Here is a 23825-nt window from a genome sequence, read left to right on the forward strand (position 1 = left end):
GGGGATGGTCTTGATCCCTTTCTCCTGTACAATGTCATGAACCTCCATCCATATTTCATCAGGCACTCTATCTATCAGATCTAGTCCCTTAAATCTATTTCTCACTTCCACTGTATAATCATAAGGGATTTGATTTAGGTCATACCTGAATGCGCGGCGCTGGAGTGGCAAGCCGCTGAGAGGAGATATCCCTGCTATTTACCTGGGGCCAAACTATGGTGGAGGTAATAAAGATAACGATGACCTCCTTCAAAAGATCCCATGCATGTACTACACTCAGTGCCCCCAACCCTGCAGCAGGCCACCACCGACCCACGCCTCCGCCAGAGACTCCTGGACATTCACGGGCAAGTCTGGGTCAGTCTCTTGTGGGGTCACTCCTTTCTCCTGGGTCCTGGTGCACAGGTTCTGTTGCGCCCTCAAGAGTCTATTTCCCAGTCCTGTGTAAGTTCTGGCGGCTCTGTGGTGGGGATAATGGCGACCTCCTCCAAGAGGGCTTATGCCATATCCAGGTCTGCTGCACCCAGAGCCCCCGTCCCTGTGGCAGTCCACTGCTGACCCATGCCTCCACAGGAGATGCTCAAACACAGTTCTGTCTCAGTCTCTGTGGGGTCCCTGGGTCCTGGTGCACACAAGGTTTGTTTATGCCCTCTGAGCGTCTCTGGTGAGAATGGGGTTTGATTCTAAACACAAATTCACCCCTCCTACTGTCTTGCTGGGACTTCTCCTTTGCCCTTGGACGTGGGGTATCTCCTCACACCATTCCAGCACCTACCATCTTACTGGGGTTTCTCTGACCCTGGACATGGGATATCTCTTCATGGCCAGTCCAGCAAAGCACAGCCGCAGCTCATGACCTTGGACGTAGGGGAGCTCCTCATGGCCGCTATCTATGATATGCTATGGACTGGCCTATCTATGTAATGCATAGTAATCTCTTTTCCTTGGCAGCTTTAATTCCATTTGGAATTTTAATTTCTCTTTACCATGTATCCTAACATACTCATAAATTCCAGGGATTAAGATAAAGACATGGAAGGGAGTGTGGAACAGGGGTAGGGGGTGGGGATGGAAAGAAACTATTTTGTCTATCACAGATGGTAAAACTGGGAACAATGCATCAACAATTACAGTATCTCCCTGTGTGATTCTTATTAATAAAAGAAACTATAAAATTGAAAAGGAAAATTAATTACCTATTTTGATTACTGTACTACGATTATATAAGAAAATATCTTTGTTTTCAAGAAATGCAGAATAAATATTTCAGAGTAACTTACTCTTTCTCCTAAATAACTTATTCTCAAACTGTTCAGAAAAAAATTATATATATATATATACAGATATCTACACACACACACACACACACAAATACACACATATAGAGAATAGATAGATGAATTCTTTGTATGATCCTTGCAACTTTTAAGAGGAAAAAATCCAATTATTGGTACAGTTCATAAACAAAAAACATAAGGAAACTGAAGATAACTGTGGAGAAGAAGAAATTTCATATGAAGTTTAAGTCAAGGTAACAGAAATTGTTCAGTCTAGAAGACTGAAAAGTGAGACGAAATATAACCGAAGATATTCACCGGAACTAGAGGGGAAATTTTAGTTTTTTGAAAAGCTATTTAACTTCATCTTATTTACTAACTGAACTTATCATTCTAAAAGGTTACATAAACTGAACAGTGGCATAAATTAAAACAAATTCAGAATGAATTAGACAACTTCATTCATAGCATATTACTAATACTATATTTTGGCACATAGTTCAAAACTTTAGAATTTGATATCAAAGAAGGCAAAATGAAAGGTGGAGTTGCGCAGTCATGCAACTGACTCTTTGCAACCCCATGGACTGTAGCCTACCAGGCTCCTGTCCATGGAATTTTCCAGGCAAGAGTACTGGAGTGGGTTGCCACTTCCTTCTCCAGGGGATCTTCCCGACCTAGGGATTGAATCCGTTTCCCACATTGCAGGCAGAGGCTTTACCATATGAGCCACCAGGGAAGCCCCAAAGAAAGCAAAAATGTTGTCTTTTGGTGTTATAGAAACATTTCTGAACTAATTCAGTCAGCAACCTTCATCTTTAATATATTATTTTTAACATTCTTATACCTATATATAGTTCTAGTTTAAGAGACTTACCTACTTAACCTACCCACTTAATGGAATTAAACTTTTAAAACTAAAGTGTTTTAGTTTTTCAGACACTTTGTACCATAAAGTAACACTTTCAGTTTATGTAACTATAATGCACAAACAACAATAGCTTTCAGAAAGCATATGTAACAGATACACTTACCTGTTACTTCTTTTAACCGATTTGTTCTGCCATGGTGGATCTATCACAATCACATCATATGTTTTCTTACCTGAAAACAAAGAAAGGATGTCAGAAAATACCTTCTACTTGTATCACTTTAAAAACTAAACATGTTCTTCAACAATGAAGTGCATTCACTCTGGACATAAATATGCTGGCAAATATATTTAAATATGCTGGTAAAAAAAGGATTTGTGGCATTTATTCAAATAGAATAGTTCATCCAAAAAAATTGAGATTCCCCTTATAATTTAGTACCTCTGGGATTTTAATGTAATTGCACCTGTTGCACCCTTCCTAAAAATAACTACAGCTCCCTTAGCTAGACATTGCGCTGTCACTTCGGTAATGTCTGATTCTATGACCTTATGGACTGTAGTCTGCCAGGCTCCTCTGTCCATAGGATTCTCCAGGCAAGAATATTGAAATGGGCTGCCATGCCCTCCTCCAGGGGATCTTCCCAACCCAGGGATCGAACCCGCATCTCTCTGTCTCTTGCATTTGCAGGTGGGTTCTTTACCACTAGTGCCCCCTGGGAAGCCCCTAGCTAGACATCGATGATTTGTAAATGCCCTATGTAAGTCTTGGCAGCTATATTAAAATGGTCCTTTCAAACACAGGATGGATGTGGGGTTTTTTGCTTTTTTTTTTTTTCTTCACTTTTTACATGAAATAAAACTTCAATTTCTTAACTGACATACTGACCTTAATATTGATAAAATGTCCCCAGCTGTCTATTAGTATCCTTTTCCCTGGTCCAGGATCCCCAGCAAAATCACATTTAATCGCTATGTCTCATAAATTTCTTCCAATGTGGAAAAGTTCCTCAGTTTTTATCTTTTTTGACCTTGATACTTGAAGACTACTACTGGCTGGTCATCAGCAGGAAGCACAGGGTGTCAGAATGTCTCATGATTAGTGATACCACCTTGAGTCATTTGTTTGGTTAAAGTGCTGTCAGCCAGGTTTCTCCACTTCTACCTCAGTAATTATTAACTATCTGGTAGGGACATACTTTAGGAGAAGGCAATGGCACCCCACTCCAGTACTCTTGCCTGGAAAATCCCATGGACGGAGGAGCCTGGTGGGCTGCAGTCCATGGGGTTGCTAAGAGTCGAATGCAACTGAGCGACTTCACTTTCACTTTTCACTTTCATGCATTGGAGAAGGAAATGGCAACCCACTCCTAAAGAATCCCATGGACAGAGGAGCCTGGTAGGCTGCCGTCTATGGGGTCGCACAAAGTCAGACACAACGGAAGCAACTTAGCAGCAGCAGCCGCAGCAGGGACATACTTGAAGACTCTGCAAATATCCTGCATCTCATCTTTTCACCCACTATTTTGACACCCAAGTACTATGCTACGTGTCAAACGGGAATTTCCTAGTTACATCATTCCACCTACATTTATTAATTGGGATTTTACTATAAGGAAAAACTGTCCCTTTCCCTTTTATACACAAAGGTATCTTTTTGTAAATGGAGAATCTCATAAGTAAGCAAAAGAATGCAAATTAAAATAAGGATGTAATGGCTGTTAAACAATTAGAGTAACAAAGATGAAAAAGACTGGGGGGGGGGAAATGTTCAAATATTGCATGATTTTCTCATTATTTTGTCATCTTGTCATTTACCGTGAAGAATTTATGACACTGTGACATGAATAACCACTCATGTTTAAAATGACTCGAAAGTAATTAAAAGAAGCTTTTCATTAATAAGCTATGTTACTTTAATAACTTAAAATTTTGCTCCAAAATGTACAAGTAACAGTATATAGCAGATTAAATTCAATTTAATCAATATGCCTCTTATCTCATCCCTTAGAATATTATGATAGTTATAATTTATTGGAAACATATCATTGAGCTAAGCTTGTGATGCAAATTATCTCAACTAATCCTCAAAATTACCCTCAGAAGTAGGTATCATCATATCCATTTTACAGATTAGGAAACAGCTCAGTTTTGTGAGGTGTCTAAAGACTCAAGTCTCATAGTTTCAAGCTTAAGACTCATAGTTAAGCTTCAGAAATCTAAATTCAAATTTATATGTAGATAACTCTGAACATCAATATCTAAATTTTCAACTTTATACACGAAAATACTTTTGAGAAACTTTAGATAATAAACTTGAAAATAGCTTAAAGGCTAAGAATAGTTTGGGAATTAACATTCATATCTGAAGCATTTCTACTTTGCTATGAATAAAAGTTAAAATTACTTGGTCAAACACAATTATACCCTGAATTCCTAAGTATAGAGCAGTAACTATATTTATCCTCTTGGGGACTAGTTAAGTTTTTGATACTTTGTTTATAATAAGATTTATTTTTTTAATTTTTAAAGCATAAGTCAGCACTTTAAAACTGAATTTAAAGTTTTAAATTAAAAAAGAAAATACAGAGAAAATTATTTACCCTATTCACAAAATGCTGATGCTCATTCAACATTCAGACTTGCTCTTGACTTTTGAGGCCACAGAAAAATTATCTAACAATAAACATAATAACTACTTACAGTTCAGAAGTGGGTGCATACAAGAAATGTCAGACAAAAGAAAACTGCTTTTTGGTGGCAGCAGGTATTTCTGTCCCATTAAAGTAATAATTTTTGTAAAGCTAGAGGTATTCTCAACTATCCGTGAAAATAAATCCTGCTCTGTAACAGAGGTATCATCTTCCATCAACTGTAACGTCTGAAGTTCCATCTCATTCAGAAAAGGCAAATGCTTTGCCATTTCACATAATTCTGACAAATTACAGGTATCAAGCGGTAAAGTAATGGGCTCACTGCACTTGTTCAGTTTTTCAGAACATGAATGAAGAAAGCCACTTGTGAGACCTTCTTGGATTAACTGTGAAGATCCATCCAAAATCAGCCCCCTGATCTGTAAGAGAATTTTTTAAGTATATTATTAAAACATCACTGACATTAAAACAATTTTCTAAATAATAAAGTTTCCTACTACGCTTTGAATATTTCAACTTATGGATTAAAACCAACATTCTTAATGCTTACAATAAAATAATTTTATACTACAAGAAAAAGAAAGTGTGACTATACCTTTGAATGGCTATTTCCTAACTGTGGAATAATACAAATCTCGTAAACTCACTAGAAACTAAATAACCAAGCAATATATATCTTTAAAAATCCTTAAAAATTTATAAGATGAATTTGATAATGCTTCTAGAAGTGAAAATTCAAATCTATAAAAAGACTTAAGTTTTAATCACATTTAATCTTAATTTTTCTAGTAATTTAATTTTAAAATAAACATATCTTTGATTTCATAAAAATATAGCTTGAACTGTTAAAGAAGAAAAAGGCAACTCTATAAAATGAATATATTAAATAAGTTTTGCAATAACAGAACCAAAATAATTATAAAAGTAAAAGCCAGTACTGCTTCTGGATAAGATGGAGTACTTTTCATCTGAAATTACTTTTAAAAAATTATTTTCAGAAAAAAGGCTTTCAGACCTTGGGTGGATGTCAAGCACTGCAGAGTATTATTATTAATACAATTACACATGTACTCAGTCATGTCCAACTCTTTGCGGCCCTATGGACTGTAGTCCACCAGGCTCCTCCTCTCCCCATGGGATTCTCCAGGCAAAAATTCTCCATGGCTGACATTCTCCCACCATGTCCTCCTCCAGGGGATCTTCCCAACCCAGGGACTGAACCTGCATCTTTTGCATCTCCTGCATTGGCAGGCGGATTCTTTACCATTGCGCCACCTGGGAAGCCCCAGAATTGTACTCCCTAAATAAAAATAGAATCCAATTGCTCCAGCTTACTGCCTTGAGAAAGTTTTCATGTAGCAGGACAGGAAGGAGACCCGTTCAGAGACCAGCAGTCTCTCGGAGCCAAGGAACCAGAGCTGGGAGTCTGGAAAGGCCAAGGCGGCAAGAGTTTGCAGGGAGAACACCAGAGCAGAGAGCTGCACAGACAGAGAGCTCTTAAGAGTTGCAGAAGGTCAAGTTTCCAGCTGAGCAGTGATCAGTACATACATGTGACTTCTTAATTTAATAAACTCATTACTTTAATACTTTGACCTAAATCTGTTTTAATAAAATCTTAGACCTAAACTTGCTAACTTGTTAGCTTCCAAATAAAGTAAAATCTCAGACAGTTCATCATTGTTCTTGACAGGGGTATTGGGTGCATAACAGATTTTGTGTCAGTAAAAGGAAATAATCATCAGCCTTAGACTAAAATCCTCATTCTAAACTCACCCAAGCAAAATCTACCCAACAAGTGATAGACCAATAAACCAAAAGTCTCTAAAGACAGAAGTTCTGAACAACACTATCAATCCACTTAACCTAACTGACATTCATAGATCACTGTATCCAACAACTAAAGAATACATATTCAAAAATACATAAAAAATAGCACACAATACAGTCACAAAGATAATTCACATGCTGGACTATAAAATAAAACTCAATAAATTTAAAAGCACTGACATCAGAGTATATTCTTATACTCCAATGGATTTAAGCTAGAAATCAATAACAAAAAGATATTAAGATAAACATCAAATATCTGAAAATGAAATTGCAGACTTCTAAATAATTCATATAGGTCAAAGATCAAATCACAAGGGAAATTAGAAAATATTTTGAAGTGAATGAAAGTGAAAATACAACATATCCAAATACATGGAATGCAACTAAAGCAGCAATTCAAGGGAAACTTACAGCTTTACATGCTTATATTAGAAAAGAAAAATGATCTAAACTCACTGACAAAAGGCTCTACTTTAAGAAGTTATTAACAGAAAAAAAGCAAAGTAAGCCAAAAGGAAGAAAATAATAGAGGACAAATATCAGCAGAATAGAAAACAGACAATAAGGAAAATTAACTCAGTTAAAAGCTGGTTCTTTGAATATACTTGACATCACTTTATGTGTCTGATAAAGGATTAATATTTGGAATATAAAAGAACTCCAAAAACAACAACAAAAACCCAATTTAAAAATGAGCAAAGGACATAAACAGACATTTCTCCAAAGAAGACAAACGGCCAACAGCACTTACAAATATGTTCAACATCAAAGATCACCAGAAAAATGTAAATCAAAACCACAATGAGACACAACTCTTACCCATTAGGATGGCAACCGAAAAAAATAAAAACAAAAATAAGTGCTGACATGGATATGGAGAAACTGGAAATGCTTATGCACTGCTGGTGGGAAGGCAGAATGGTACCACCACTGCGGAACACACTAAGGCAGTTCCTCAAAAAATTAGAAACAGAATTATCATATGATCCAGTAAGGCCACTTCTGGGTATATTCCAAAAAAACCCTGAAAGTAGAGACACTCATGTTTCTGTGTGAGTGCATAAACATGTATGTGTTTACACATGTTTATATATACATGTTTTATGTGCACACTCATGTCTATAGTAGCATTATTCACTACAGCCAAAAGGTAGAAACATCCCAAATGTGGATGAACAGAACAGATAAATAAAATGTGGCACATAGCGGGAAGAGGAAATGAGGAGTTACTGTTTAATGGGTAGAATTTCAGTTGGGATGGCAAAATCATCCTGGATATAAATAATGGTGATGATTAGACAATGTGAATGTACTCAGTGCCACTAACTTGTATACCTAAAAACGGTTAAAGTGGTAAATTTCATGTTATATATATGTATAGCCACAAAAAAGAAAAAAAACTACCAAAAAAATTTTTTTAAAGACTGGTTCTTTGAAAAATACAACCATAAAACAAGCCCCAAGCTAGAAAAGAAAGAATACAAATCACCAACATAGCAATGAAAAGGGTGATCACTTATCATCACAAATCCTATAAACATTAAAAGCATGGAAAAAGAATACTATGAACAACGTCATGCCAATAAATTTGACAACTTGGATGAAATGGACAAGTTTCTTGGAAAATACAACTTGCCAAAACTGTCATAAGCAAATCAGAAAATCTGAAAATCCCTGTGCTCTATTAAAGAACCTGATATTGTTACTAAAAAACCTTCCCCAAAAGGAAACTCCAGGCCTAGATAATCTCACTGGTCAATTACATCAAATATTCAAGGATGAATCAACATTAATCCTAAACAACTTTAACAAAGAATGTAGGAGGTACAGCAATGAAAAGACTCAACATTATTAGTCACTAGGGAAATGCAAGCTAAAAACCTCAATAAGATATCACCACACTTATACAGCATAAGTTTATTTATGTGAAATATATGCTTAAGCAATGTAGCATAAGTTTATCCCATCTTTTACCTACTGACAGTAGACTTTTATAACTTAAAAAATTTCTAGACTTTACCAATATAGCATATGTTTATTTATGTTAAATGTATGTTAAGTACATGGAGTTCTAATAAAAATAGATTTAAATTGTTAATTATTATAGAAGTAACAATAAACCACTCCACTGTTAAATTCTAACCTTGATCAAAATGATTGCCTGATTTTTAAGACCACTCTATTCACATTGTCCATTTACTTATACTAGTTCACATTAACCTTCCAATGTCATCAATGAACATTTTACACCATACCTTTCTGTGGTATTCCATAGCATCCAGTTCACCTTGATTGAAAGCAACACATCTCTTACGCTTCTAAAGAGTAAATTACAGGGAAAAAATTTTGTGGCCATCCATCACAATATTCATACTTTGAAATACATTAATATTTCTTTTTTATTTACCACATTTTCCATATTGTCTATCTCATTCTATAAGAGGTAATAATTAACTGCTGCTGCTGCTGCTGCTGCTGCTAAGTCACTTCAGGCATGTCCAACTCTGTGCGACCCAATAGACGGCAGCCCACCAGGCTCCCCTGTCCCTGGGATTCTCCAGGCAAGAACACTGGAGTGGGCTGCCATTTCCTTCTCCAATGCATGAAAGTGAAAAGTGAAAGGAAAGTCTCTCAGTCATGTCCGACCCTCAGCGACCCCATGGACTCCAGCCTTCTCGGCTCCTCCATCCATGGGATTTTCCAGGCAAGAGTACTGGAGTGGGGTGCCATTGCCTTCTCCAAATAATTAACTACTGCGGTTGAAATAAGTGCAAAGAGTATGGACTAGGGAGGTAAGCTTTCTCAAATAATAATAATTATTATTACTATTACTACAAACTTAATGGGTGATAAAAGGCCACCTAGCTATTAGAAAGAACTAAAACGATATAATATAAAATATAGCACTGACATCCATGGACACAAGGAAACTAATACTGTAGTAAAGAGTCAACAGTGAAATCTATCAGTTGCTATGTGGGGTAATTATTCTGAACTTTCTTAATTTCTACACCAAAAAAAAATCTGCAATGTACTTTTAATAGATCTTTACACATAATCTGAAGATTGAGTACAGATAAGATATATCTGTTCTACATGTAACAACTCCAAAGAACATGTGAGTACAATACACAGCAAGGACTTTCTACTTGTTGTTGCTGAAATCTCAGTGCCTACATGGTTGCAAACTCCTAGCAGGCTAACAAAAGTTTTTTGGCTGAATGAATAAATGGAATCTCTATTACTTTCCTTATTATACATCTCAACATGCTTTCTTATATTGGTATCTTTCTTCCTCACCCAACTATAAGGTCCAAAAAGCAGATTATATTTATCTTGTTTCCTCACTCTGTTTGCAACAGCACATAGAAACATTTATTGGTTGAATAATGAATGTAACTCCTATCTCTAACAACAACAACAAAAAAGTTAATATAATCTATCTGAAATGGACTTGGTATAATCATCTCTGAATTCTTCAAGTACATAAAAAGTATTTAAAGCATAATTAATTTGACCCTAATGGCATTCTCAAAACTTCTGATAACACCAATATGTATACAAATATATATACTTTCAGAATATATACATTTCCCATAGTAACTTTCTAGTTTTATTACTAGAAATCTTTCAAAAACATTACCCTTCTTCCAAACATTTATTATACAAGTTTATCCCCAAAGGAAAAATCTCTAAAATTCCCCCCAAATCTATATACTGCTTTAGAATTTTATAGAGAACAAAACATGTTTTTAAGCAAAAATATTTGTAAAAAACATGCAATTCATACAGAAACCTAAGCAGACAGGGTTTTTTTATTGTGTAGCTTTGTTTGTTAATTTACAGAGCATTCACTTTTGAATCAACTTTGCTTACTTTTGAGATACGCAAATTTGGTTTTCTAAAAATGGTAGAATGTTAGCAAAAAATTAAAATTACTCTGGATATGCTAAAGTATCACTATGATTTATTGACTATTCTTTAGAATTAGTAAATCACAAGATATTTAAGACATTGGAATGATACATTTGTGTTCTGTATAGAAAAATAAAAATTTCTTAAGAGTTATTACCTTGCCATTAATAGAAATGAAGATTTCTTTCTTAACATCATTTACTAGATCTTCCTTTTCTTTACTTTCTTGGCACTCTTTGTGATTAGCGGAAGTTATATAAGGTTTGCTGATATCAAACAGTTCAGATCGAAATACATATTTCTGTATGAACATTTCACAATTTCCTCTATCATCATTCTCTGGCTTACTGGTAGAAGGAACAAATGTAGCAGAGGCTCCAAAAGAGGACACAGAATCCATGTGAAGAGAATCAAGGTGAACAGAAGAAGTAGGCCGGCTTTTACTACAACAAGGCTCATGATGCTGGTGAAGTTCATAGCTTATCTTGTTAATGAAAGCGAGGTGATCCAGCAGCCATCCTGGTGATAGCTCATGCACCACAGACATTCTCTTCCTTTAAAACATACAAACACCTCTTGGAATTAGAGACTAGAAGTAAAACCCTAGTTTGACTAGAAGTAAAACTTCCCTGAGAAATTCTTAAATGTCCTGTTTTTCAATAAAAATATACTTCATACACATGTAGATTTTATGTGCAAGTATATAAACTTGAATGTACACAGAAGCGAATTTAAAATTTTTAAGTTGTTAATATGTATAGTAGGACTAAGAAAAACTAAAATAAAACATTGCAATGAAACATTAAAATGGTATAAACTTTTTTAATATTGATTTTTTAATTGAAGGATAATTAGTTTACAGAATTTTGCTGTTTTCTGTCAAACCTCAACATGAATCAGCCATAGATATACATATATCCCCTCCTTTTTGAACGTCACTCCCAATTCCCTCCCCATCCCACCCGTCTAGGTTGATACAGAGCCCTTGTTGGAGTTTCCTGAGACATACAGCAAATTACCATTGGTTATCTATTTTACATATGGTAATCTAAGTTTGCATGTTACTCTCTCCAGACATCTCACCCTCTCCTCCCTGCTCCCCATGTCCATAAGTCTATTCTCTATATCTAAAACAATGTAAACTTTTAATTTCAGGGTTGATAATTCAAAAATTTCATCCAACTTGACCAAAGAGGGTGAAAACCTGACCTTTTTTCTGGAATCCCAAAGAGATCCTCCTGTTTCTCGAGCCTCCATACAACCTCCCGCTTGGCACTTGGCTCTAGCCAGTAGGTCTACAGCCTACAAGTCACGAAGACACTGAATCCTAAAATGGTGAGTGTCCTGTCAAATCAAAGAATATTGCATTACCTATAATTCAGCCTTTTAAATGACATAAGCCTAGAGAAGGCCACAGAATTTCCATAGGAGCTGTTAGGGTGTCAGCTCATTTTTAAACCACACTTACTACAGTAAGCCCCTCCAGCACAACTGCTTTACTAATCACTGCTACCAACGGAGTGCAGAAAGAGTCAAAACAGCAAAATGCAATTGTAACAGGATATCAGAAGCACTAACCCCTAGCAAAACTGCAAGGTAAAGAGTCCAGATCTGCGAATGGTTCTGAGCAGTCCTCTTCTGGCAACTAGGTTTTTTCAGAACTTATCTTTTCCTGAAAGACAGTTTTTAGGGAATTCCTTGGTACGCCAGTGATTAGGACTCTGGGCTTTCACAGAGTCTGGATTCCAGGTTCTTGGTTCCAGTGCCAGTCAGGGAACTAAGATCCCATAGGCCGAATGGCACAGCCAAAAAAAAAAAAAAAGACCAAAAAAGGCATTCAGTTCTGGATTTTGCTTACTAAAAGTTGTGTAGTGGAGAACTTAAAAGGTGATATAGAATAAGAAATAAAATAAGAAATACATTAAGCAGTTAATAGCACAGTTAATAACAGTAGCAATGTATATAGATTCAAATTTCTAACATCATTTGCATTAGCATTATGACCATGGACCAGTTATTTGATTTCACTGAGCTTCGATTTAATCATTTTAGGACATCTTAGGGGGCAATTCAGAGAATTAAATAAGGTAACTAACTTTTAAGTGTTGTGCTCGTGTTTCACACAAAGCAATCAAATAAACGCTGCTGGTGACAGTAATTCTGTTACTGGTCCTCCCTTCAGAATCAGCAAGACTTCCCAGGTGGCTCAGTGGTAAAGAATCCGTCTGCCAAAGGAGACACGGGAGACGGGGATTTCATCCCTGGATCAGAAAGATCCCCTGGAGGAAGAAATGGCAACTCACTCCAGTATTCTTGCCTGGAAAATCCCATGAGCAGTGGAGCCTGGCGGGCTACAGCCCACGGGTTATCAAGAGTCATCACTTGTGGCGAAGTGGTCCTAAAACGGAGAGTGCAAGCTAGAAGTGTAGATGGGAAGGCTGAAACTCACACAGGAAAGGTGACTTGCCCTAAAGTATGTGTAGGTGATCCCAGGACGAAAGAGCAGATAAAACCAAGGAGGGTCTTGGAATGCAAGAATAGAAAAACCAGACCCTTATGGTCCTTCCCTCCCCATACTGTAACTATTAATTGAACAGTATAACCTGTCTCCCCTCCTACTCCTTAGAGAGAAGGTATTTGCCCTACTCTTCCCCCACCCAGGATACACGCCTCATCCAATCTGCAAATGACCCGCAAGACCCCTATTCCACTCCTTGTACCCTAGGTATAAAAGTGGACTAAGGACCCCTGTTCAACGTCGGTTTTCCTTAGAGTTGGCCCGCTGTTCTAACAGCGTCTCCCATTCTAATAAACTTTATTTCCCTCTCATTCTGTCTCATGTCTGGAAATCCTTTTCCAACCCGCACCCGGACCACGACAGTATGTACAACTCGTTGATGGCACAACTGCTACAAGATCCAGGTATCCAGTCCTGGAGCTCTGAGCTCCCCTGTCACCCCCATCACTTTCCAGGTTTGGGGCTGTGTTTGACTCTGAGTTCAAACTCAGGAGAGCGGGTGATGTCCTGTTTTACCAAAGTAGCTTACTGGGCTTCCCTGCTAGCTCAGTCCGTAAAGAACCCGCCTGCATCAGCAGCGCGACCCTGAGGCCGACTGCGGCCACATTTCGCTGTCACTAACGCCTACCTCGCCGGCTTCCCAGTACTTCCAGTACTTCCCAGACTTGCTTCATGAAACAGCACGCGTCTAACCCAGAGATCCTGAAAAACACGCCTTTCAGGACAAAGCGGGGGGGGCGGGGGGGGTAAAAAAAATTCTCCTTTTCTAAGAGTCGACGGGAGCGACCATGTTGCTGTACGGAAAAAAAACGCGTTTCCAGGCCTGGAGCGCTCTGCTCGCTACTCAGTGACGTACAGCGCTCCGGCATTCACCGCTAAATTCAAACGTCGGACCTGACTTTGCAGAGGACGCTTACAGTGGCCAGGAAAAACCAGTGCAGCCAGTGAGGTGGCGGCGCGCCAGCAACACGCAAAACGTCCGGCGACGAAGAGCGGCGCGCGACAGTTGCGTACGAGAGTTGCGCAAGAAAATTGCGCACGTGCGCGCACGTCCTGCGCGATGACGTACACGCCGGCGGAGATTTTAAAATTCGAAAGGCGGCGGCGGGTGGAAGGAGTTTGTGTTTTGGCGGCTGCTATCCTGTCCAGCGGGCAGTTGCAGGGTTTACAGCAATTCGGTCTTTGGATCGTCTCGGGAAGCTGGAAGAAAGGTAACTAATGATTTTTGGTTAATTTTGCTCCGGGCAGCTGGAGGGAGAACGCCAGGTCGCCAGGTTAGATTCACAAGCCCTAGGAGGCGACGTTTTGGTGTTTGTTGTTGTAACCGACCTCTCGAGTCAGTCAGTACGAGGCGCTAGTTTCCCGCAGTCCAGTACATTTCTTATGGCAGTGATTTTCCGAGGGAGAAGGGGTGGGCCAAGCGGACACTGATGGGAAGAAGAGGGCCTGGAGAGAGGAAAAAGGGAAAATTTGATGAGAGCACATAGAGGAAGACAAGATGAGGAACTGTTTGTTGTTTTTGCGTTTGAGCTATTAGTGTAACATCCCGATGCCGTGTACGGAGTACATGCAGAAGTATTAATCTCAGATTCTGAGAGTACATTTTAAGTGGAGATTGGGAGGAAACATATAGGTGAGAGTGGAAAAGTTTAATAGATACAGAAGTGTATACTGAAGAAGAAATGGGTGTGCACACAAAGAAGGAAAGAGTATATCAGTTTCAAAGACAAAGGAGAGCTTAGAGAAAAGGATAACCACAGATGTCCATTGTCCTGGAAACCAGGGCAGGACCTGGAAAGGTGAGGAGTACAGTGTCTAATGCCTCGAAGACAAGATCCTGTTGCAGAAAAAAGCCAATTTTGACTCTAGTTAGAACTGTTTCTTTGACTTGTTTTCTGTTGCTTTTGTTATTATAATCATATATAATGGCCAACCTCAGAGAATCCTGCCCCTCTGCCTGTTAAAGTGCCTTTGTTCAGAACCCTGTCCACCTGTAGATAACAGGAAGGAAGAAATTAACACATCCCCTGCCTAAGACTTGCCATTCTAAGAGATATTTTCAAGATTAATGGCCATTTTACTTTATTTCCTCACCTCCCTGGCATCTCAGATTAATTGGCCTGTCCTGCAGCGATCAGAGTGAGGTTGGACTAAGCAACAACAGAATCCGAAGATTTGTCAGTGAAAGATACCCCAGGAGGTGGGAAGGGCGTGAGATGTGAATGTAGTCTGAGGAACTGGACACGGCCTGTAGACCAGATAATTTATCCTTGATAAAAGGGAGGTTGAAGCAAGAGGGCCAGTAATTGAAGACTATAAATGAGAAAGAGAAGGTGAAGGACAGAGCTAAAGAGGATGGCCATTAGGAAAAGAAAACAGGATGGTTTCCTTTGAGACCAAAGGAAACATCAGAGGTAGTTGTTGTCAGGTGGCCTCTGACTTCCCATCAAAATAGGCACAGCCAACAGTAGTAATGTGATCAGAGTTAGGATTCAGGGTTTTAACTACCATAAATTCCCTTGTGAAGAGGAATCATACCTTATTTACCTTTCTATTGTTTGTACTGCTTTGCACACTCCCTTGTACATGGTAGGCAGTTAGTAAGTATTTTCACTTGTTGAAAATTTTTAAAGGAAATCAAATAGATAAATATTCCCTGTAAATGAGGACTTAAGCTTACATGACAAGATAACCCAGGAAAGAACGATGAAACTTGTCTGCCTTTCTGTTTGAGGATGAAGATAATAGTTGAGGTTTAATGTACCATCTACATCTGGAAAGACTTGTTTAATACCAAATTTATGAATGCAGGTCATAAGCATGAAACGCAGTTCAGTTTCCACTGGTGGTGCTGGCCGCCTGTCTATGCAGGAATTAAGATCCCAGGACTTAAATAAACCAGGTCTCCATACCCCTCAAACGTGAGTACCTCATGCCTTATTGTCTTTGGCCGAGAAATCTGTAAACGTAGTTAATGCAAATATGTAGTGTGAGTAATATTGTGATGAATCTTGTCTGTTGTCAGCGGTACCTGATTTGGAGTCAGTGAAGGCTAGAGTGGGCCGTTACTCCACGTTGTGTCTTATCTCATTTGATAGTTAAATCTCAAAAGCCACAAACTTTGTAAGGCAATCCCTACTGCTACTGCTAAGTCACTTCAGTCGTGTCCGACTCTGTGCGACCCCATAGACGGCAGCCACCAGGCTCCCCCACCCCTGGGATTCTCCAGGCAAGAACACTGGAATGGGTTGCCATTTCCTTCTCTAATGCATAAAAGTGAAAAGTGAAAGTGAAGTCGCTCAGTCGTGTCCGACTCTCAGTGACCCCATGGACTGCAGCCTACCAGGCTCCTCCATCCATGGAATTTTCCAGGCAAGAGTACTGGAGTGGGGTGCCATCACCTTCTCCGAAGGCAATCCCTAAGGGACTGCTAATTCCCCTTCAGTGCTCTTTTCATTCTTATTTTCCTGCTTTCCTCAGAGCTGCTTGTTTGAGCAGGTTCTGTGCTATAATTTTCAGTTTACTGCAGTTTAGTCAACTAGCACAGTTCTCAATCAAAACCATTACTTGCTCTGACAGTTAACTGCAGTTTAGGAGCCACCTATAGAACACTGCTTCTCTAAACTGTTTCCTGGAGATTCATTGGTGTCCAAGAAAGGTGTCCAGAAGAACTTGCTATTATTGTATTCAATATCCTGTAATAATGTATAATAGTTGTAATGGGAAAAAATTTGAAAAAGTATATGTGTGTGTGTATATATATGTATATACATGCCAGCTATTACAGGAATCCCAACGAACTTTTTGGCCAACCTGTATAATAAACACTTAGTTTGGTGTATACCTGTAACATCATAAATCAACTATACTTCAATCTTTTTTTTTAGGTTTTCAATAAAAAATCAACTGGGGGTGGGGAGAACTTTCAATCATAAACTAATTTTTCCCTGTGAATGATTTTCTTAAAATTAAGAGAAGGCTATTTGTAATCTATATGAGTTGTATCAATCCTGTATTACCAAGGTACAAGTTACTTGCTAACTGCTCTTAAATTACTTAGGTTTACATTGTATGAGTCTCTGCTACTTTTAGAAATTTGAAATACTTATACGTTTTTTTCTTCTGAAATCAGAGAAATTTTTTGTACTTTTGCATGTTACTACTGCAAAAGATTTGTGCCTTAAATTGTCAGAAGCTAAAAGACTGCGTTTGTCAATATTTTTGGTCAGTAATTGACATAATGTATGTTCTTAAGTATAGCCACATTCTAATAAAGAGTAAGCCTCAAAGGAACAAAATTTGAGTGTGACTATCAGTCTATGATTGAAAATACCTATTTTTAAATTATTCATTTTCCTTTGAAATTGTTATCCATAAGTGTACATATTTTAAGATAATTAAAATAACAATGTAGATATGTTTTTTTTCCTACTTTCTTCTTAACACTTTAGTTAAGCAAATGTATATTATATTATAAGCCTATCCCATTTATAACAACTGTAATTGCTGCTGAAAATTTTCATGCTTTTGAATTATTTTTGTTGGGAATGGGTAACAAATTTCCAAAAGTCTCTTGAACTAATATTTTTCCATTCATTTGAAGAGTTTGTTTTTCTCCTTTTCTTAAAGCAAAGAGAAATCAACCTTTGGAAAATTGAACATAAACAGACCCACATCTGAAAGAAAAACCTCTGTATTTGGTAAAAGGTAATGATATTTTTTATTAATTCTAATGGAAAAGATTCTTTTAGCCATACATTTAGTTAAATATTCAAAGTACAAAAAATTAGATATCATGGTCCCTTTCTACAGAAAGTTATAATCTTGTTTTCCTCTGTTTTAAATGGTTAAATTGATTATATTTGCCTTAGATGATGCTGAAAGATACATCAAAACATTCAGACCACTGTTTCATTGTTACAAGTGAATTCTTGATGGAAAATTCACATAGACACTCTGGAATCAGCATTTTAACGTTAGGAATCATCATCTAGTCCAACATTTTAGTCACAGACTTTTTAATACTCTTAAATATTATCAAACCAGTCAATCCTAAAGGAAATCAATGCTGAATATTCATTGGAAGGACTGCTGCTGAAGCTCCAATACTTTGGCCACTTGATGCAAAGAGCTGACTCATCGGGAAAGACCCTGATGCTGGGAAAGATTGAGATCAGAAAGAGAAGGGGACGACAGAGGATGGTTGGAAGCCATCTCCGACTCAATGGACACGAATTTGAACATACTCTGAAAGGACGAGGAATCCTGGCGTGCTACAGTCCATGGGGTCACAAAGAGCCAGATGTGACTTAGCGACTGCACAACAACAAAAACAAATATTATGGACTCTTATGGGCTGTATCTGTAGATATTAACTATATTAGAAATTGAAACTGAGGGGGAAATTTTTAATATTTATTCAAGTTAAAATAACAATAACCTATTACATGTTAACATAAATAACATGCTTTATTTTTAAAAACAAAAGTATTTCACTAAGAATGGTGACATTGTTTTACGTTTTTGCAGTCTCTTAATGTCTGGCTTCATAAAAGGTAGCTAGATTCTCATCTGTTTCTGAATTCAGTCTGCTGCAGTATCTGGCATCATGTAGCCAGCCTTTGGAAAACTCCACTGTACACTCAGGAGAGAGAGAATGAGGATGAAACGGGTGAAAAAGAACCTTAATTTTATTGTGAAAAGAGTTTTGACTTCTCAGATCCCCTAGATCACACTTTGAGAACCGCTGTCTAGAGTAGATCAGAGGTTGTCTGGAGTGAAGTAAGGATTGACTGTTTAGAGGGATGAGACTTTGGGATGATGGAAACGTTTGATCTTGATCATGGTAGAGCTTTCACAGGTGTGGACCTTGTCAAACCTCATCAAACTGTGCTTTAAGCAGGTGCATTTTACTCTAAGCAAATTATATCTCAATAAAGTTAATTTTTTTAAAGAAATTCCCAACTCCAAAACAAACTTTTTTTTTTAATCTCACCAAAACTTAAAATGTAACTTCAAGACAGGTGTTTATTTAACTACTTTGAAAATATTTAGAGATGACATATTTGTTACCTTATGAAAAATCTTTGTCATAAACCCAGGTTAAACTGTCTCTGGTGTTCATTCTAGCTGAAAAATCCTAAGGAATTTTTATAATGTAACTTTGATCTCAGAGCTAAACTTCAGAGATAATGGGGATAATGATGATAAAATCTAATGTTTGCTGAGCATTTTTGCAAGCCAGAAAAGTGCTATTTTATGTCTCTTCTACTCAATCCTCAGAACTCTCTATGTGTAGATAGTTATTGTCTTCATTTTATCAATAAGGAAATTGAAGCACTGAGACGTTAAGTAAGTTACCCAAAGTCATACAACTGGTAACAGAGATAGCATTTTTAACCACAGACTCTGGTTCTAGACCCTACACTCTTAAACTGTAAGTTGAATATTACAGTATTTTGATTGGTTAGGAAATACTTTAATAATTTCAAAAGCTATTAGTACTTTTGAAAAGTTATTAGCATTTTGTGTAAAATAAGAGCTGAGTCTATACATGTATTCCTTGGTGAAAAAATATATGTACATATTAAAGAGTAACTACTAGCAGTAGGTAGGAGAGTGGTTCTCAAGTTAGCAAATCCTCAGGGGGGAAATTAGCTAATTAGTCAGAGCAGCAGTGAAAGAGGGCCCAAGTTACAGAACTTTGAGAGCCTGGGCAGAAGAGAATTTGAAAGCGGCAAGCAAACTTGCAGGGAGAAACTCCGTTTTGATGAACAGAGTTGAGATATTAGAGCAATGTTTGCTGTAACTCAGCTTTGTGGAGTCTGTCCAATAAAGAAAAATACTGTTCCAAGTATAATAAACTACAATAGTTAGGTAAGTTGGGCCACAAAGATTAGCAAAAGGAATTATTATAAAGGTTTAAACAAATGAAGTTTTGTTTGGGGGGATGGCGCTTAGAATGGGGCATATATGCTATAGGTATTAATGACTAAAAAGTAGTAACATATATTTATGGTAAATCACAGTCAGATACATAATATCACATGACAATAACATTCATGAAAAAAGCACACACAATCTATTTCAACATCTCAAAGGTAATTTTCTCACAATAAATAATGGCAAATAAAGAGATTGGAAGTAAGGGAGCCGTCATGAAGGGGTGAGTAGGGTGTTGAAAGGATCTGTGTTGTTGAAGAGACCTGGAAGACTATTGGTGCAGAGAACCTGCTGGACTCAGAACACATATTTTTAGAGGATAACGTGTATGTTAGTGATGCAGAGTTAGAGAGTATTTTTTCCCGCCTCATTTTATACTTTAATCTTCATTATGTGCTCTTTTTTTCTCTGCTTTGAATAAGAGAAATCTGTTTAAATAAAAACTGAAGAATTTTAATCTTTGATGCTGATGTTAAAATATAAAATCATGGGACTTCCCTGGTGATCCAGGGACTAAGACTTCAATGCAGGTGGCCCAATGCAGGTTCCATCCCTGATCAGGGAATTAGATCCTACGTGCCGCGACTAAGACCCAGCACGGCCAAATGAATAAATACGTACGATCGCCTTGAAATAATTCAGGCTTCACCACAGAAGGAAATAATTTTGACTGGTTTTGTTTGCAGAACTAGTGGACCTGGATCCCGGAATAGTCAGTTTGGTATATTTTCCACTTCTGAAAAAATCAAGGACCCAAGACCACTTAATGACAAAGCATTTATTCAGCAATGTATTCGACAGCTCTGTGAGGTATTTTATATTCTTTAATATTGTAAACTGTGAGTGTTCTCTTTAAGTACTTTTCCATAATTTTCCTATTGTGAAACATTTGACATTTCTTAAAAATTATTGTAGTTTCTTTCAGAAAACGGTTATGCATATAGTGTATCCATGAAATCTCTACAAGCTCCTTCTGTTAAAGACTTCCTGAAGATCTTCACTTTTCTTTATGGCTTCCTCTGCCCTTCGTATGAACTTCCTGACACAAAGTTTGAAGAAGAGGTTCCAAGAATCTTTAGAGATCTTGGGTTTGTATGTTATATTTCTCTTTAGCCTAGAGAGATTATTGGAACACAGAGGAGAATGAAACTCAATAAGTGTGTAAAGATTTTGAGAAGTAGTATATTTTAAGATGGACCCTGTGGGTCACATATGCAAGGTCAATTGAAAAGACAAAAAACAACTATTTGGGAATTATTACTGAAGTACAGATGATAGATCATAAAACCCTCAACGACTCATGTGACAAGGAATAGATAGGATGGACTAGATACTGCAGATTTTATAGATCAGAAAAGACAGGTGTCAAAGCCTGGTGAGAATGGAGTGAGATAAGAGTCCAGAAAAGCCTGCGTAGGATAAACACAGGGAGAGATAGACTTGAGGAGAAGTACATACATGTGTTTTATTTAGGATACGTTGCATTTGAGGGAACAAATAATCTTTCAGAAGAGAAGTCCTGCCTATTTGATTGTAAGTCAAGTTTTGCAATTTAGGGGATACATGTACAAAGTAATTGTCAAAAAAATACACAAAATCATTTGTGAGTAAGATGACAAAGAGAATCTCAACAAGTATTTTACTTCTAAACAAGTCAAGACTGTTGGTATATACTTGGAATTTTTTAAATGTAACTTCTTGCTTAATTTAGCCATTATTTTTATAAAAATTAACATGCTAGCTTATTTTTTCTAATTTTTCATAGGTATCCTTTTGCATTATCGAAAAGCTCCATGTATACAGTGGGGGCCCCTCATACGTGGCCTCACATTGTGGCAGCCTTGGTTTGGCTAATAGACTGCATCAAGGTATTTGATTTCTCATTTTAAATATATACATAGGAAAGATTTTTTTCCCCTCCTCCTCAGAATATTTTTCTCTCCCAATATTGCTTTTACCAATTAGCTCCAAGTCTGAGTCAGTTTTCAGAGCACGTTTGGTTTTATGTTCTTCAAAATGTTACTACATGAGTCCACAGGAGAGGAAGGGAAATATCCCAAAGGCAAGGAGATCGTTTGTTTTCATGAGGTTTTACAGCTAGAAACAAACAAAACCCCCAAAAATTCAAACAACAACAACAAAAAAAAAACACAGCAAAATAATGTCAGTAGGAACTTCCCCCGAACATTTATCTCAGATTCCTCTGAGTCCTTTTCTCCTCTCATATTTTATAATATTGAGGAGTGGTGGTTTGTTAGTAAATGTAAGGGAAGTTTACTCAAGTCCATATTTCTAGTTTATATGATTTCAGATTAAAATTTTTTCAACCAAATCTTCTCAGTTCAGAATTTTCAGTTCTTGTAGTAAGGTCTTTTCTCCAGTTCTGGGGATCTGTTTGTGCCTCCATAAGGCTCACCTTGAACTTTGCAGAGTAGCAAGAGTTCTCACAAGGACCTTTGACACGGCAACAGAAACTGTCTTTATCTACCCTGATGACAGGTAGGAGATTCTGCTTTTCATCTTGGGCTATGCCCTGCATGTCTTTCAGTCTTAATTAAAGCTGATTGTCACATGAGGCCTTGTCAAGTGAAGAAGAGGTAAAGGATGAGTCGACGGAGCTTGCCTGCATCCACTCTAGATACACAAAAGGGATTATGAGTGCCTTTGGAACAGGAAAGGAGCGGATAGGACAAGCAACTCTTGACTCAGGACAGTATCCCCACTCAGCAATCCTGTAAATGAGTGCTAGGCTAAGAAAATTTATTGTTCTTTTATACACCTAATGCATAGTCCACTTTTTTTTTTTTTTTTTTTAGCTCAGTGTTGATTATACTAGATATACATTGTATCTTTAGGTTTTATAGCAAATTCTTTTTAATTTTATTTTTAAAACAAGTTATAAAACAGATGTTCTGAAGTGGAATTTCTGTGCCTTAAAAACATTTAGGCATTTTCCTTCTGGCTTGTTAATTACAAACATCTGAATGTTTTGCTATAATTTATTATTTGCTATCACTTTCAGCTTAAATATTTGTTTAAATGAAGTCTTTATATTGTCTTCAATATAAAATTCAACCTGAAGTACATTCTTAAACATTTTGAAGGAGTCAGTGTATAACATTTGAGCACCAAAATTAAGTTCATTTAAGAGAAATAATTATTACTGGCTTAGCTTTTTTGGCAGTTCTGTTTTCAATTCTCAGAATTATGTTAAAATGTGTAGCAATACATATGTTCTCAATGGGCTACTAACAGTGTAAAAGAGCAGCATATTTTTCTCTATTATTGTTTAGTCAGTTGTATCCAACTCTTTTGCGACCCCGTGGACTCCTCTTTTCATGGGATTTCCCGGGTAAGAATAGTAGAGTAGATTGCCATTCCATCCTCCAGGAAATCTTCCCGACCCAGGGATTGCACCTAGGTCTCCTGCATTGGCAGCCAGGTTCTTTACAACTGAACCACCAGGAAAGCATATTTTTCTGTGTAGAATAGAACTAAATATGGATCCCATCCTTTTTTAATCCTAAGGGACTTAGTTATTAAACTGTCAAAAGGATTATATTGTAAGGTTTAAAAGAATAACCTCTCAAGAGACTTTGTCATGCAATAATGTAAATGCTTCTAAAAATGACACTGAAAACAAGTTTGGCAAAACTTGAAAAATGTGTTTTTCCTCATAAAGTTAATCAGTTTAATATGTTTGTATACTGACCAGTTACATAATGCCATGAAAGAAAGCTCACCTTTATTTGATGATGGACAGCCTTGGGGAGAAGAAACTGAAGATGGAATTATGCATAATAAGGTACCTTACTTTA

General features: G+C 37.3%; 2 protein-coding genes across 5 annotated transcripts in view; one reads left to right on the plus strand and one right to left on the minus strand.

Moving 5' to 3' along the window:
* Positions 1-13991, minus strand: part of METTL4 (methyltransferase 4, N6-adenosine) — a 29438-nt gene extending 15447 nt beyond the window's left edge. Inside the window, exons 1-6 of one of the 2 annotated variants that reach the window (XM_061399825.1) lie at positions 13694-13991; positions 11757-11891; positions 10705-11101; positions 8888-8950; positions 4852-5221; positions 2312-2381 (exon numbers count right to left, since the gene is read on the minus strand). In XM_061399825.1, the coding sequence (XP_061255809.1) occupies positions 2312-2381; positions 4852-5221; positions 8888-8950; positions 10705-11094 (893 nt within the window). In that variant the 5' untranslated portion in view covers positions 11095-11101; positions 11757-11891; positions 13694-13991. The remainder of the gene's footprint in view (positions 1-2311; positions 2382-4851; positions 5222-8887; positions 8951-10704; positions 11102-11756; positions 11892-13693) is intronic. The other variant, XM_061399824.1, reaches the window with a different exon arrangement.
* A 160-nt stretch (positions 13992-14151) lies between these two features.
* NDC80 (NDC80 kinetochore complex component) overlaps positions 14152-23825 on the plus strand; it is a 35650-nt gene continuing 25976 nt past the window's right edge. The window contains exons 1-7 of one of the 3 annotated variants that reach the window (XM_061399823.1): positions 14152-14276; positions 15877-15986; positions 17695-17772; positions 20694-20817; positions 20923-21095; positions 21773-21875; positions 23723-23812. In XM_061399823.1, the coding sequence (XP_061255807.1) occupies positions 15886-15986; positions 17695-17772; positions 20694-20817; positions 20923-21095; positions 21773-21875; positions 23723-23812 (669 nt within the window). In that variant the 5' untranslated portion in view covers positions 14152-14276; positions 15877-15885. Of the gene's footprint in view, positions 14277-15876; positions 15987-17694; positions 17773-20693; positions 20818-20922; positions 21096-21772; positions 21876-23697; positions 23813-23825 lie in introns of all 3 variants that reach the window. The other 2 variants (XM_061399821.1, XM_061399822.1) reach the window with 2 other exon arrangements.

This window comes from Bos javanicus, chromosome 24 (assembly GCF_032452875.1).
Source record: "Bos javanicus breed banteng chromosome 24, ARS-OSU_banteng_1.0, whole genome shotgun sequence".
In the NCBI taxonomy this organism is placed as follows: Eukaryota; Metazoa; Chordata; class Mammalia; order Artiodactyla; family Bovidae; genus Bos; species Bos javanicus.